The sequence below is a fragment of the Carassius auratus genome, chromosome 29 (genome assembly GCF_003368295.1).
Source record: "Carassius auratus strain Wakin chromosome 29, ASM336829v1, whole genome shotgun sequence".
NCBI classification, from domain to species: domain Eukaryota; kingdom Metazoa; phylum Chordata; class Actinopteri; order Cypriniformes; family Cyprinidae; genus Carassius; species Carassius auratus.
In genome coordinates, this window is record NC_039271.1 from 17,330,936 (window position 1) to 17,346,234 (window position 15,299).

Sequence of the window (15,299 nt, forward strand, 5' to 3'; positions counted from 1 at the left end):
CAATCTCCTGTTTAGCGTTTAGACACTACCACAAACACTGGAGCTCCCTCCAAAACACTTGACTGGTGTCTTCGGATGGGTGGGACGCAATAACCGCCCTTTTCACACAGGACCACTGAAGTAGCCCACCCTCGACCTACTGCAGAGAGCAGAGCAGCCAGTGCGGGACAGGCGATGTCACATCTTAAGATGCTGCTCACAGTCCTTGTCTTGTATTTGTGTGCGGTTTTTCAGTGCCAAAGTGAGGATACCGAATTGTCAGAGGATGTGGACTTTGATGAATACGCGTTCGCTGACATAGATCCAAATGCTGTAGGATTTTTCTTGCCTTTCGCATATGAAAATGTCATCCTGAATAGTCATATCTAGGATCTCACGAGTCTTGTGTTTGTCTTCAGGCTCCTCGCAGAATCGCGCGGCAGGTGAAAACGCTTCTAACTAAGGTAAAGGCGCGCGACACCTGCACTTTCTCAGTTTTGGTGACTGTAAAATAATCATTACTATTTGTTTTAAATATTGGGGAAGTATCCATTGATTTTAACGAAGCAAAAAAAAGTGTCTTAACTTAAGATATTATATTCCCATATTTGTCTTCCTCTATAAACCAAAGTAGGTTATAAATCTGCACCATTTTTCATGATTGTTTTAATGTTTAAATGTTGTCACATTTGTTTCTACAACACCTTATACAATTCATATTGTTTCAAAGCAGCTTTACAGAAATAAACAGGAAAACAAAAGAATCAACAAATCAAACGACAGTGAAGTGACATACAGTCAAGTATGGTGACCCATACTCAGAATTCGTGCTCTGCATTTAACCCATCTAAAGTGCACACACACACAGCAGTGAACACACACACATGAACACACACCCGGAGCAGTGGGCATCATTTATGCTGTGGTGCCCGGGGAGCAGTTGGGGGTTCGGTGCCTTGCTCAAGGCCACCTCAGTCGTGGTATTGCCGGCCCGAGACTCGAACCCACAACCTTAGGATTAGGAGTTCAGACTTAACTTGCAAAATGTGTTTTTTTTTACTCTCTGACCACTAGGCCATGACTTCCCTCTGGTTTTTTTTCTGTTTTTTTTTTTTTTTTTTTTGTGAAATGAAATATTAAACAAACTGCAAATTCTTCTGTAAGCTCTGAAAAAGACAATAGTTTTATCATTCAGCTCAAGTCAGTTCACTGTTGGTTCAGTACAGTTCAATTCAGCTATAAGCAGCTATACTGCAGAAGACAATATCATTATTCAGAGTCAGTTTAAGGTTGAAAAGGCTTAGTTGTTCAGTTAAAGGTTAGATTTAGAAAACTTACCCCATATAGTGTGAAAACAAGCTCCATTGTTTTCTGGATCAAAGTTTACTGCAGTTTAACTGTATCAACAATATTTGATATTTACGCAGAAATTAAATGGCGCATTTATGTAAGGACTTGACACAAGTCCTCCCAGACCTTTAGGCAAACCACATGGCTACATCACACATGTTTTCAGAACTACTATTCAAAAATATTAATGTAATATTAATTATGGTCATAACTTGCTCCAGGAAATTAAACCTCACATTCAAGAGCTGTCGGTCCAGACCACCATCATTTCCCGCTATGCCTTCACTGCGGTGTCGTGTAGCATGCTCAACAGACACTCGGCTGCTACTCAGGGGGTCTTTCAATTCCACATCCCCACCGCTGCATACATCTCTAACTTTACCATGTAAGTCTGAAATTATTTTTATTTTATTTTTGAGGAATAGAAATGCCTCCTGCGGGTCAAGAAAGTATAATGGTTTGTTATAAATAAAAATCTCAATTTCCTGAGAATGACCCAGGATATCTACGAGGTTTATAATATGCTACATTTTGCACTTGCGATTGGCTTGTTATAAGTTGGTCAGTGAATCCAATACCGTGTTTATATCTTGAGAGAGGTTATTGAAGGCCCTGAGAGAGTTTAGACTGTCATTATCCACGATACATATTTATATACCACTTCTGGCAACATTTTGCTGTTACCATTGCAATAAACAAAATTTCATGCTTTTGGTATGGTGGCAAAGGATTGTGGGCGGACGAGTATTTCCCAGCCAGGTGAAGGCCAAAGAAAAGAAGATGAAGAAGGGAGGTGGAGAAAACAGTGGCAAGAAGAACAAGAACACACCAGAGCAGAGGTGAAGATTGCGAGTTACCCTCAAATGTTTGTGCCATTAAATTGCATGTGTCATTATTTAGTAGCTAGTTATAATCATTTCCGCAGTTTAACTAACTTTAAATAACCTGCACAGCAAGATTGTCTCCAAACTGTGGTTCTGATATGACATCAGTTGTACTAAAAAGAGAAAAGTGACGGTAGAAAAAGACCATATACTTATGCTCACTATCAACCCTTGTGGCAAGCCTGAGAATTCAACGTGTACTTTCATTGCATTATTAACTGTTCAATATATACAAAAAGCGATGCAATTTTTTGAGCCTTTTGTTTTTCAAATGATTACATGTGCATTTAATTTGCTTGTAAGTGAGCAAACGAGAAGTATGAAAGACACTGAGAAATCTGAGATAGATTTTCTCCCAAAGATCACATTTATTGAAATGTGGTTTGGCAAATCTTGTTACAAATTCTTTTGGCAAGAAGTTCAGATTTCCAAAGCAATGTTTTCTCTTCTCCTTTGTCAGTGAGGGTGAGATGGAGGTGTTTCGAATGGAGGTCACTATTCCTGGACGCAACCGTGCTGTCTTCCTCCTGACCTATGAAGAGCTGCTGCAGAGACGATTGGGCCATTACGAGCATGTGACCAGTGTTCGGCCAATGCAATTGGTCAGCAGACTCAGCGTGGGCGTTACTGTAGTGGAGCACTCTCGCATCACTTACCTTGAAGTCTTACCCCTACGAAATGGCAAAACTCCATCTTCCAAAGGCAATGTGAAAGCAGATGGTAACCAGCTGTATCCAGTTTGATTCTTGAGTGTGTATTTAGATTTGCTCTCTCTGGTATGGTTTCAAATATTTGAAAATATTGCAACATTTAGCCTCAAAAGCTGCAAGATAGATGAATCCAGTTTCAGTTACATTTCTTCCACTTTTTCTAGTTTTAAAGACCAAGTAATTAAAAACAGCAACAACATGAAAATACCTTTTCTGACAGGTTAGTTCAAGTTGTTAATCATGAAATGGTGCATGATCGCATTTTGTTTACATCTTGCTCAAGGTAAAGCAGGACCACCAGCTTCCACAGTAGTCAGACAAAACGACACCTTCTGCAAGATCACCTTCACTCCAAACATTGCCCAGCAGGCCAAGATTGCAACCAACGGCATGCTGGGAGAATTTGTGGTGCATTATGATGTAGAGAGAGAAACTGGCACTGGCATTGGCGATATTCAGGTACACATACACATAATATATTTTATTGTATATTATTAACATATATTGACATATATATGCATATAAATATACATTTACATTTCTATACATTATTTGTTGGACATTGTGGCAGATAAAAATATATATATATATATATATATATATATATATATATATATATATATATATATATATAATGAAATTAAGTAATAATTTTAAAGCAGTAAATACTAAAAAAATGTATAGAAAATATATATAATATATTGATAATTAGACATTATTGTGTTATTGATTGTCTTAATGAAATGTTAGTTATTTCACTTTGTTCCCTTTTCGTTTCATTTTGTTATGCTTTTTCAATTTTTTTAAGTCACTGAAACTTCAAAATCTTCCAGCACACTGAGCTCATTGCTTTCTTGTGCACATGCACATGCACACACACACAGCACAGTTTACAACAATTAAATTGCTGTAAAAGTATCTGCTTTCTTTCAGGTGCTAGATGGACATTTTGTACACTATTTTGCCCCCAAAGACCTGCCTGTCGTGCCGAAGAATGTTGTATTTGTGATCGATACCAGTGCTTCCATGGTTGGAACCAAAATCAGACAGGTAAATACTCTGTCATCGATGCAGATTGAAGCAATCAGTTCTCCACACTCAAATAAATAACACTGAAAATAAAATACAGCATTTCTGTCTCCGGAGTTACAGTGTGTTGCTCTGTGAAGGAGTGAATGATATTGTGATCCAGTTTTTTTTTTCAGCTGGTTCTTGTGATCTCATAGCTGGACACACAGATACACACACCCATCTCACAGCAAATGACAGTGTTCAATAGTTTTCTTTTTTTTATATCTCTCATGCAGACCAAAGAAGCTCTGTTCACGATCATGCGCGAGCTGCGGCCCAATGATCACTTCAATTTTGTCACTTTTTCCAATCGTATCCGTGTATGGCAGCCGGGCAAACTTGTGCCTGTTACACCCAACAATATACGTGACGCCAAGAAATTCATCTACATGATCTCACCCACTGGAGGTAGAAAACCTTACACACTCCCAAACACAATCTGTTACACATCTGAAACATCTAATTTAATCAAATGTAAATAATTTAAAGCAACAGTTCAAAAGATATAACCTCACGGTATTGTTTTTAACTGAATTTAATATTAAATCAAATAAATTACGATATACGAAATACTGGCAACTAACTGAAATAAATGCCTTTGAATTTGAAGTACTAAAATTGCTAAAACTAAACCTGTAATGAAAAGAAATTAAAGCTAAATAGAAATGTAAAAATATATATATATATATATATATATATATATATATATATAGACGACAAAAGCAAATAGCAAAATTACTAAAACTTTAACTAAAATTAAATTGAAAACAACAAAAAACAAATACTATTATAGTATATAATACAAAATTATCTATCTATATATTTTGTATACATATAAATAGATAGATAGTATCTAAAATATGTATGTTAAATATATAATATAGTATTTTTTTCCCCATGGAGTTGTACAATGAAGCCACACATAAAGCTCCTAAAGTAAAACATTTTCATCATAAAATAAATGTATTCAAGTCATGATACAGAATGTATGAACTGCATTTTTAACATATTCATGAATAAATTAATAGGACAAAAAGAAATAGAGTCGACTGCAAAAGTCTAGTTTTATGGTATTTAATTTGTTTTTGTTTTTTTGTTTTTTGTCGTTTTCTGGAGCTTGATAAACGTTGTTACTATGAACTGTTGGTAGACTGATTTGGAATGACATGGGGGTAATTAAATAGTGACAGTTTAAATTTGTGTTGAACTCATTTCCTCTTTCATTTAAAATCTTCTCAGGCACTGACATCAATGGTGGCATTCAGGCAGGCTCAGCTTTACTCAGTGACTATCTCTCCAGCAAAGAAGAGTCCCATCACAACAGCGTGTCACTCATAATCTTCCTGACTGATGGGCGGCCCACCGTTGGTGCGGTTCAGAGCCCGGTCATCATTGGCAACACCAAAACAGCAGTGCAGGAAAAGTTCTGCCTCTTCACTATCGGGATGGGTGATGACGTGGACTACAGGCTTTTGGAGAGGATGTCCCTGGAGAACTGTGGAACCATGAGGAGAATCCCAGAGGATGCAGATGCCAGCGTTATGCTCAAAGGGTGAGGAACATGTGCTCACCATTAACGACATACGTTTGTGAGTCTATGAACTGATTAAAGGGTAAGTTCAGTTCAGTATGTTTTCTCAAGTAATTGACCATTGGCATGTGGAAATGAAATGAAATTTTGCTGCTAATCTGAAAAAAGCTTAGGGCAATTTTATATTAGGTAAACACAAGACTGACAACAAACCAAACAAAAAACCAAGAAGTAGGCTATTTTGAATTGGACTTGTAAAAACCATCCTAAAAACCCTCTAGCAACACCCTAGCAGAAATCTCTAAAAATCATATAGCAAGGCACTAGAACATCAACTGCAAAGCAACACCCTGGCAAATATTAATAATACGAGGCAAGTAAGTTAGTATATGTGGCATTATGGGACAAAAAAACCCTTAAAGTCAAGGTTAAAGGTCAAAAGTGACATGAGACACCATTGAAAGACTGAAATCTTAACATTTGGGCCCCACTCTAAAAGTTCAACAAGTTTAACGTAAAGAATACATGACTTATTAACCCACAATCTCAGCGCAAAACTGTTGCATTGTGGCCTTATTATTCCTTTTCTCCTCTCTTACCCTTTTATCTCTCAATAGCTTCTACGATGAAATTGGCACTCCATTGTTATCCGACATCCGGGTGGAGTACTCTGAAGATGCTGTGGAATACATCACACAGAACCTTTTTACAAACTACTTCAACGGCTCTGAGCTCATTGTAGCTGGAAAACTGACCAACCATAGCCCAGACTCGTTGCATGTTCAGGTAACCGCCAGCAATAGCGAGCGTAGCATCGTGCTGGAGAAAGATGTGTCCATACACGAGCGAGAGCAGGAAACCGAAAGGCGGTTGGCGGAAGCGGAGGTGGGTGCCAATGTGAACGGTTACGTGGAACGACTGTGGGGTTACCTGAGTGTTAAGGACGGGCTAAAAGGACGACTCAGAAGCCAGATGAGCGCAGAATGGGAAAACTACACGCAACATGCAACAAATCTTTCATTAACATATAATTTCCTCACGCCACTCACCCAAATGATAGTGGAGAAACCACAAGTGTTGGCCAATGGATCTTTAGCACAGACACAGAAAGAAGCAGAGGCCACCGAGGCTCCGCCCCCTGCTGAGTCATCCAATCAGCTATCGAAAGACGACAACAGTCAAACACCCCAGAGCCTGCACAGAAATCAACATCCCAAGTCAATTTCTGCAGTCTCAAAGGCAACAAGTGTGTTTATTTAAACTGGACAGAAAGTTAAACATTTGTTTTCGAACAGATTCAGAATCATTATGATTGTCATAACACAATCGGTCTTGAAAACATTAAGGTGACTCAAACAATCCATGACGATTTCACTGTTCTCCATTTATCTCCAGGTGGCGGCAGCAAATTTACCAAAAAGCCAGTCACCTTATCCAAAACATCAGGTATTTGTCCATTTTTCTATGTCTGCTTTGAATTTCAGTGTGAATGTTAGTGAGTGTAGTTGAAAGTCCAATTCATCGGAGTAGAGTTAATTGCTAATGAGAGTTGTGTATGGGCTCTAATTCACATGCCTGTGTTTGGGAACTGATGGGAAAAGGGCAGGATTTTAACAAACCACCAAGTATTAATCTTCAGAGCATAACTCATTCCTCACTCTTTGTGCCATGGACATGAATTAGGCCTCAAATTGTGCATCTATATAAATTTCATGTTTATTTTTCTAAATATTTTTAAGGCGTGATTGCTACACACATAAGACACACACAAAAAAAAACAATACAAGCAGTGACCCAAAACAAACAAAAAAAGAAAATATAGTAATATTGATAAATAAAAGTAAAAGAAAAAAGTGAAAAATAAAAATAAAAGGTGCCACGAATGTTAACAAAACGCAAAACTAACAGGTTGCATAACACACACAATATTGCCAAAATATCAATACAAGCAGTGACCCAAAACCCGAAAATATAGTGATATTGATAAATAATAGTAAAAGATAAAAAGCGGAAAAAAAAAGAAAAACCCGTCAATAATGCTAACAAAACAAACAAAACAACATGAAACAAAATGAACAAATAAAACAAGACAAGGAGGTAGGCTTTTTAACAGTATGCAACAGCGCTAGCAACCTCATAAAAAAAAACACCACAAACACTGCATAGCAACACCCTGGCAACCATTAATATTATGGGACAAGTATAGAGTGGCATTTTGTCATATGCACAAAACATCAGAATACATTAATGCATTCGGTATATGTGCACAAGCGAGATGTGCATGGAAAAGTAGTCTTTTTTTCAACTTTTGAATGGAGGAAATCTAGTAGATGCATCTATTGCCTCCATTTGAGCTGAATCCGAGAGCTTTGAAAAGCCACTTTTCTGTTGGCATGATTTGTAATCTCAAATAAAATGTTGCACAAGGACAACAACACATTTCACTTGCTAAATGTGAAAATTCACAGGGGACTTTGGGTTGCACATAACCAACAAGCTTGCATAATTTGATTTACTTCCATGCAAAAAAAAAAAAAAATAAATAAATAAATATATATATAATATATTCACACAGTGTTCTACACATTATCCATACTGAAGTAAAAACGGATTAAATGATATCTTCTGTCATCTTCCGATCTGTCTTAGCTGATGGTGACCCTCATTTTGTGGTGGAGGTTCCCCAGAGTAAACTGACTGTGTGTTTCAACATTAATGGGGAGCCAGGACACATTCTCCGACTTGTGACTGATCATAAACACTCAGGTAAATTGAAATACACTTTTTAGTTAGTATTTACACAGTATTTTACAAGTATTAACTTTTTGCTTTGCTATTGATTGAGCTTTGTATTAGTGATGATTCTTGGCCAGTTTAAAGGGACAGTTCACCCAAAAATGAAAATATGTGTCATCATTTATGCACCTTTAAGTTGTTCCAAATCTGTTTCTTTTTTCTGCTGAAGAATGTCGGTAAGTAATTGTTGATGGTAGCCATTAATATTTTTTTTTTAGTCAATGGCTAGTGTGAACTGTTTGGGCACCAGCAATCTTCAAAATGTCTTTGTATTCAGAGCTATTTGGAAAAACTTGATGGTGACTATATGTATGTTTTTGTCACCATTAGGCGTGACTGTGAACGGTGCACTGATCGGAGCTCCAGCCCCAGCCGGCAGTCATAAAGAACAGAGGACGTATTTCAAGACCATAACTATAGTAGCCGATAAACCACACCGCTCTTATATTGAGGTGACCCCACAAAAGGTCATACTGGACGACCGGGACCGGATGATCTTACCATCCAGCTCTAGCATTTCCATCGAGACCGCAAACCTGGGTTTGGTCATTGTAGCTAACACAAACCTGACAGTGACCATCCTAGGAACTATCCAGTTCGTCATCTTATTCCACAAATACAAAAATCCAGCGCCCTATCAACGGGATCACCTGGGGTTTTACATCGCTAACAGCAAAGGATTGAGCAAGGATACACATGGGTTGCTAGGTAAGCAGTACGCATACGTACACAATTGTTTAAAATCTACTTGGAATGTTATGGGAACTTGAGAAAACAAGCAGAGGTGATCTACATGCGGGGAGTTTAATTAAAGGTGGTTTTGGAATTGGGGAGTTTTTTTAGGTTACAGAAAAGATAAGAGAACATTATCACCAGAGACCTTGTGAGAGAAACTCATCTCAACAGCAGGACAGAATTCTTCAAAGTTTTCAATCTCTCTTAAAATAAATCCCCTTTCACACTGCGGTTTGGAAAATACATTGGTAATATGTCCCGGCAATTGTTCCCGGGTTGCTAGATTTTGCCCCTTTCACTCTGTCAGCGATTACCCGGAATATGTGCGTGCGTTCACACACAACCCGTAAAGGTCCCGCAACGACACGTGACATCAGAATGTGACGTGTAATGTACGAGTCGAAAACGCTAGGCACGTTATACTTTCATCACAACATCAACACCCTTTACAGCATTAGTTCTGGCTTTTGTTCACACAGCGCTCATTCCGGGACTGAACCCGTCAATGTTACTAGAGCCCCAACACGGGATCAATCCCGGAATCAATACCGGGGCGTGTTTGCGTTCACAGAGAAAGGCGACCCGGCAATGTTCCGGCAATTTTCCGGGTCCGAGGTGTAGTGTGAAAGAGGGCTTAAGTGACTGCTGTGAAATTGAGACCATTTTACCAAACATTTAAATTAATTAAGACTCGAACCTGCAACCTTTGGGGTACAAGTCCAACTCTCTAAACATTAGGCTACAGCTGCCCCCAAGTATACTGACATAATTGGTGAACTTTCAGTGACTTGAGTCTGGTAGAGGGGGAGAGGGACACTCATAAATAAGAGAGGAGTGAAGTTTGGGCAAGGTGGTGTCCTTTGCTCTTTCTTTGAGATCTATTCTCCAGATTAGTGAGTTGTATTGTTTTATTGCAGGGTGTTTAGTTCTGTGTCCTGTCTTAGCAGGAAAACCATCCTTACACTGATAGGTTGAGATTCCTTTACAGAATCATGGAGAATGTAGTTTTTCACCAGGAATTCCACTGTAAAAAAAAAAAAAAAAGAAAGCAAAAAACACTGAAACAACAGAAGCATATATCACTGATTAACAACATTGTAGCTCACAGCAGGTCTGTGGTTCATTAGTTCCCCCAGGGAGAAAATTTATTTTGAAACCTGACTTGTTGCTAAGCTAACATTGCAATGCTATTTCCATAAAAACACTGTACACCTAATTTTAAGTAAAAAAAGGTTCAACTTTTTTATTGAAACTTTACAGTACTGGATGAAGTTTATTTATAGGCCACATTTCCTCATTATGGCCTTGTTTTTTCCACAAACATGCACATGAAACATAAAAAAAGCTACTAGAAAAGCAAACACAATTTCTACATATTACATGATATATTTTTGTACTTACAGGCCAGTTCCTGTATGAAGACATTGGGCTGACACAGCTTCCTGGAAATTTCAGCACGGCCGGAAAAAACAGCACACAGGAAACACTAGGGGAAAATATCAGTCTACCCAGCTGCCCTGCCCTGAAGGTGAAGGACCGTACTGTCACCGTCATAAAGAAGAGCAGGCGAATCTACTCTGGAAAGCAGACAGTAGACTGCTGGTTTGCCAGAAACAATGCGGCTAAACTGATTGATGGACAATACAGTGATTATGTTGTGTCACATCTGTTTGACACAGGAGACTGGGCTAATGGAGCCAACACACACTAAGACAAACACACACACACACATTCAAAATATAATTCTACTGGACTGATGGTCATGACCCAGATATATTCACACAAACACTTTGAAAACCATCACAAAGACCCATAAGCAGAACTTTAAGTACATGATTTATATCTGAACATAGTACTTTACTGGGGGGTTTTTTCCATAGTCATCTACAAATATATATTTTTGTTAATATAATTGTTTTTTAATATAATTGTTGACTGTTTTTGGAACTCATTTTTGTATTAATAAATTTTGACAATAGGCTGTCTTTTTTTTTTTTTTTAAGAACAACAGTAAGGGTAAAGGAGTTTTTGTAATAATGCAAAACTACCATGAACTCTCAGATTAAACAATGAAATATGCTTGTAATTTTAATATTTAGATAGATAAAACATATCAATCATATCATAAAACATCAAAAAGATAAGCCAACAGTTATTTTGAAATATTAGTAATAATAATAATATTATTATTTTAAATAGTACTGAATTTAAATTTTGATTAAGCTTCAGTTTAAGAAATAAAGTCATTTATAAAATGAAAACAATTATTGTTAGCGATGTATAAAAATATATATATAATTCCGGCAGATATTTATTCAACATCAATGCGCTAAAATAATTGTTACTGTACCATTAATAATTATTTAGTAATTAATATATAAAATGTCAATGTTTTTTTTTTTAAACACTGAATTGTAATATTTTGATAAATTATTTGATCATGTGCATCCTTACTTTTGATGTCCTAATATTACTGGTGTTTATGAAAGATAAATGAGTTCAACAATAAATCCCTAAAAGTTTGTTGTTGTTTTTTTAACACTCTCTATGAGGCATGTATTTATGGTACATTAAAAAAGAATTCGTAAGGCATTGCAATAAATGCATAATGATAAACAACAACAACAACATATCTATAGTATGCTGTATCTTCACATTAATAACTACAACAACAGTTTTAATACATTATAATGATTATTTGTGGTTATAGCCTTTAAGAATATGATGATTTCTAACACATAATAAACTCATTGCATCCACTTAAGTTTTAATGGATTATATGTAGTTATAATGTGTTATAAGTCTCATATCTTGCCATTGTTTGAGATCTGCACTTATAGGGTTCGTACTCTAAAATACAAGTGCATAATATTCATTTAAACCTCCAACAGGCTTTATAATGTGGTAAGGGGGGGTCCAATAATGACAAAAAAATGACGTCTCAATATTTTCTGGGAATTTTGTCAATAACCATAACTCGAGTGTGATGTTTTGCTGGTATATTGGCAGGTATTTTAACTACCAAAGCTTTTGATATTCTTTATAATTCTGTGTAGTGGTTAGTTCTGCAGGAACAACGAATAAGTTTAAATTTAGTTTTACCTTTCATGTGCATTTTTACATTTATAAGGCTTTTTTTAACCTAATTAAACATTTTGTGTTGAATTCTTAAATGTAATCAAATTCAAAAATATACTATATGGCTGTCACCAAATGAAATCAGTATTAACAAAATGTGTGTTTGCAGTGCATCTGAACTGGCATTTAGACACATTTACACAGGCTGTTTAATAGATAATATAGATAAGCTATGTAGTCTTATTACTTATATAAGAGGTCTTCATCTTCATACTATTTATAAATATTACAGGTCCTTCTCAAAAAATTTGCATATTGGGATAAAGTTCATTATTTTCCATAATGTAATGATAAAAATTAAACTTTCATATATTTTAGATTCATTGCACACCAACTGAAATATTTCAGGTCTTTTATTGTTTTAATACTGATGATTTTGGCATACAGCTCATGAAAACCCAAAATGCCTGTCTCAAAAAATTTGCATATTTCATCCGACCAATAAAAGAAAAGTGTTTTTAATACAAAAAAAAAAGTCAACCTTCAAATAAGTATGTTCAGTTATGCACTCAATACTTGGTCGGGAATCCTTTTGCAGAAATGACTGCTTCAATGCTGCGTGGCATGGAGGCAATCAGCCTGTGGCACTGCTGAGGTGTTATGGAGGCCCAGGATGCTTCGATAGCGGCCTTGAGCTCATCCAGAGTGTTGGGTCTTGTGTCTCTCAACTTTCTCTTCACAATATCCCACAGATTCTCTATTGGGTTCAGGTCAGGAGAGTTGGCAGGCCAATTGACCTCAGTAATACCATGGTCAGTTAACCATTTACCAGTGGTTTTGGCACTGTGAGCAGGTGCCAGATCGTGCTGAAAAATGAAAACTTCATTTCCATAAAGCTTTTCAGCAGATGGAAGCATGAAGTGCTCCAAAATCTCCTGATAGCTAGCTGCATTGACCCTGCCCTTGATAAAACACAGTGGATCAACACCAGCAGCTGACATGGCACCCCAGACCATCACTGACTGTGGGTACTTGACACTGGACTTCAGGTATTTTGGCATTTCCTTCTCCCCAGTCTTCCTCCTGACACCTTGATTTCCGAATGACATGCAAAATTTGTCCAAAAGTCCAGTGCTGCTTCTCTGTAGCCAGGTCAGGCGCTTCTGCCGCTGTTTCTGGTTCAAAAGTGGCTTGACCTGGGGAATGCGGCACCTGTAGCCCATTTCCTGCACACGTCTGTGCACGGTGGCTCTGGATGTTTCTACTCCAGACTCAGTCCACTGCTTCCACAGGTCCCCCAAGGTCTGGAATCGGTCCTTCTCCACAATCTTCCTCAGGGTCCGGTCACCTCTTCTCGTTGTGCAGCGTTTTTTGCCACACTTTTTCCTTCCCACAGACTCCCCACTGAGGTGCCTTGATACAGCACTCTGGGAACAGCCTATTCGTTCAGAAATTTCTTTCTGTGTCTTAGCCTCTCACTTGAGGGTGTCAATGATGGCCTTCTGGACAGCAGTCAGGTCGGCAGTCTTACCCATGATTGCAGTTTTGAGTAATGAACCAGGCTGGGAGTTTTTAAAAGCCTCAGGAATCTTTTGCAGGTGTTTAGAGTTAATTAGTTGATTCAGATGATTAGGTTAATAGCTCGTTTAGAGAACCTTTTCATGATATGCTAATTTTTTGAGATAGGAATTTTGGGTTTTCATGAGCTGTATGCCAAAATCATCAGTATTAAAACAATAAAAGACCTGAAATATTTCAGTTGGTGTGCAATGAATCTAAAATATATGAAAGTTACATTTTTATAATTACATTATGGAAAATAATGAACTGTATCACAATACGTTTTTTGTAATAGGCCTATCAGTTTGATTATTTTGATGGTACCCTTTAGACATCTGCTGATAAGTACCTTTGCAGCCACATAAAGCATTGTCAACTCACAGTCATTACAGTACTATTAGTCTAGTCTTTCTGCTAAATATCTGTTAACACTTTATTTTGATGATAAACTGACATGCTACTGTACAGACTATAATTATCTTTGCAAGTACATTGACTTTACTAACCTTAACCTAACAGTCTACTAATAATCTAATGTAAGTTAGTTGACATGCAGTTGCTTAGTAAGGGGACTTAATAGACTTAGAAATTGCTATGTCTATTGATGAGATATATATATATACACATATATATATGTGTGTGTGTGTGTGTGTGTGTGTGTGTGTGTGTGTGTGAGAGAGAGAGAGAGAGAGAGAGAGAGAGAGAGAGAGAGAGAGAGACTTTAAGTATAAATTTTTAAAAATGTATATGTACATATATTGAAAGCTGAATAAATTAGCTTTCCATTGATGTATGGTTTATTAGGGTCAATATTTGGCTGAGATACAACTATTTAAAAATCTGGAATCTGACAGTGAAAAAAAAAAAAAATCCTGAGAAAATCATCTTTAAAAGTTGTCCAAATGAAGTTCTTACCAATGCATAATAATAATCAAAAATTAAGTTGATACATTTATGGTAGGAAATTTACTAAAAATCTTCATGGAACATGGAACATGTTTACTTAATATCTTAATGATTTTTGGCATAAAAGAAAAATCAATAATTTTGACCCATGCAAACGTATTTTTGGTTATTGCTAAAAATATACCCCAGCGACTTTAGACTGGTTTTGTGCTCCAGAGTCACATACATGTATATAAGCATTATGGATTCATCATAATGACTTGAGAATAGTGTTACGGTTTTGTTTGAAAAACATAGCTGCATTTGTTAAATACATAATTACTTAAAATGTACTATTGCCTACAAAGAAAACTAATTGGGAAAACATTTGGCTACTTAAAATGTGGGTGATAACTGCACTCTAGCAAGAAGTTAAACAAACCATAAAGACGATGTTATATCCAAAACAGCTGAGAAATGCAGCAACTCTAACTGACTTGATTAATGTCTGGTTGAGTGTGACCTGTTTCACCCGTCATCAGACCCTGCAGGTGTTCTTAACTGTGTTTGCTAACCTTAGACCCCCTTTTCTCAGAAAGGACTTTTGTTGGCTGTGGTTATAAATATACTTTTACAAAGCTCTCGAGACATGACCCTACTTAAAGGTAAAGAAAAAAATGTGAGTACATACACACACAAACACACACACACACACACACA

The 15,299-nt window shown here is 36.9% G+C and overlaps 1 protein-coding gene across 1 annotated transcript; it reads left to right on the forward strand.

The window, feature by feature from the left end:
* Positions 1–15: 15 nt before the first annotated feature.
* On the forward strand, positions 16–11,239 carry LOC113048236 (inter-alpha-trypsin inhibitor heavy chain H5-like). The gene is made up of 14 exons (XM_026209917.1): positions 16–312; positions 399–443; positions 1,551–1,714; positions 2,058–2,168; positions 2,674–2,933; positions 3,207–3,382; positions 3,857–3,973; positions 4,231–4,402; positions 5,234–5,546; positions 6,143–6,771; positions 6,921–6,971; positions 8,175–8,291; positions 8,652–9,029; positions 10,460–11,239. Exons 1-14 carry the CDS (start codon positions 175–177, stop codon positions 10,765–10,767), a joined length of 2,979 nt encoding a protein of 992 aa, XP_026065702.1. The 5' UTR covers positions 16–174; the 3' UTR covers positions 10,768–11,239.
* Positions 11,240–15,299: the final 4,060 nt, after the last annotated feature.

What these genes read in the sequence shown, in the direction of transcription:
- LOC113048236 (XM_026209917.1), top strand. Translation starts at nt 175, where the DNA reads ATGTCACATCTTAAGATGCTGCTCACAGTCCTTGTCTTGTATTTGTGT. An exon ending in AAGAACACACCAGAGCAGAG is followed by an intron (nt 2,169 to 2,673) that starts GTGAAGATTGCG and finishes CTCCTTTGTCAG; the next exon opens with TGAGGGTGAGATGGAGGTGT. An exon ending in AGGCAATGTGAAAGCAGATG is followed by an intron (nt 2,934 to 3,206) that starts GTAACCAGCTGT and finishes ATCTTGCTCAAG; the next exon opens with GTAAAGCAGGACCACCAGCT.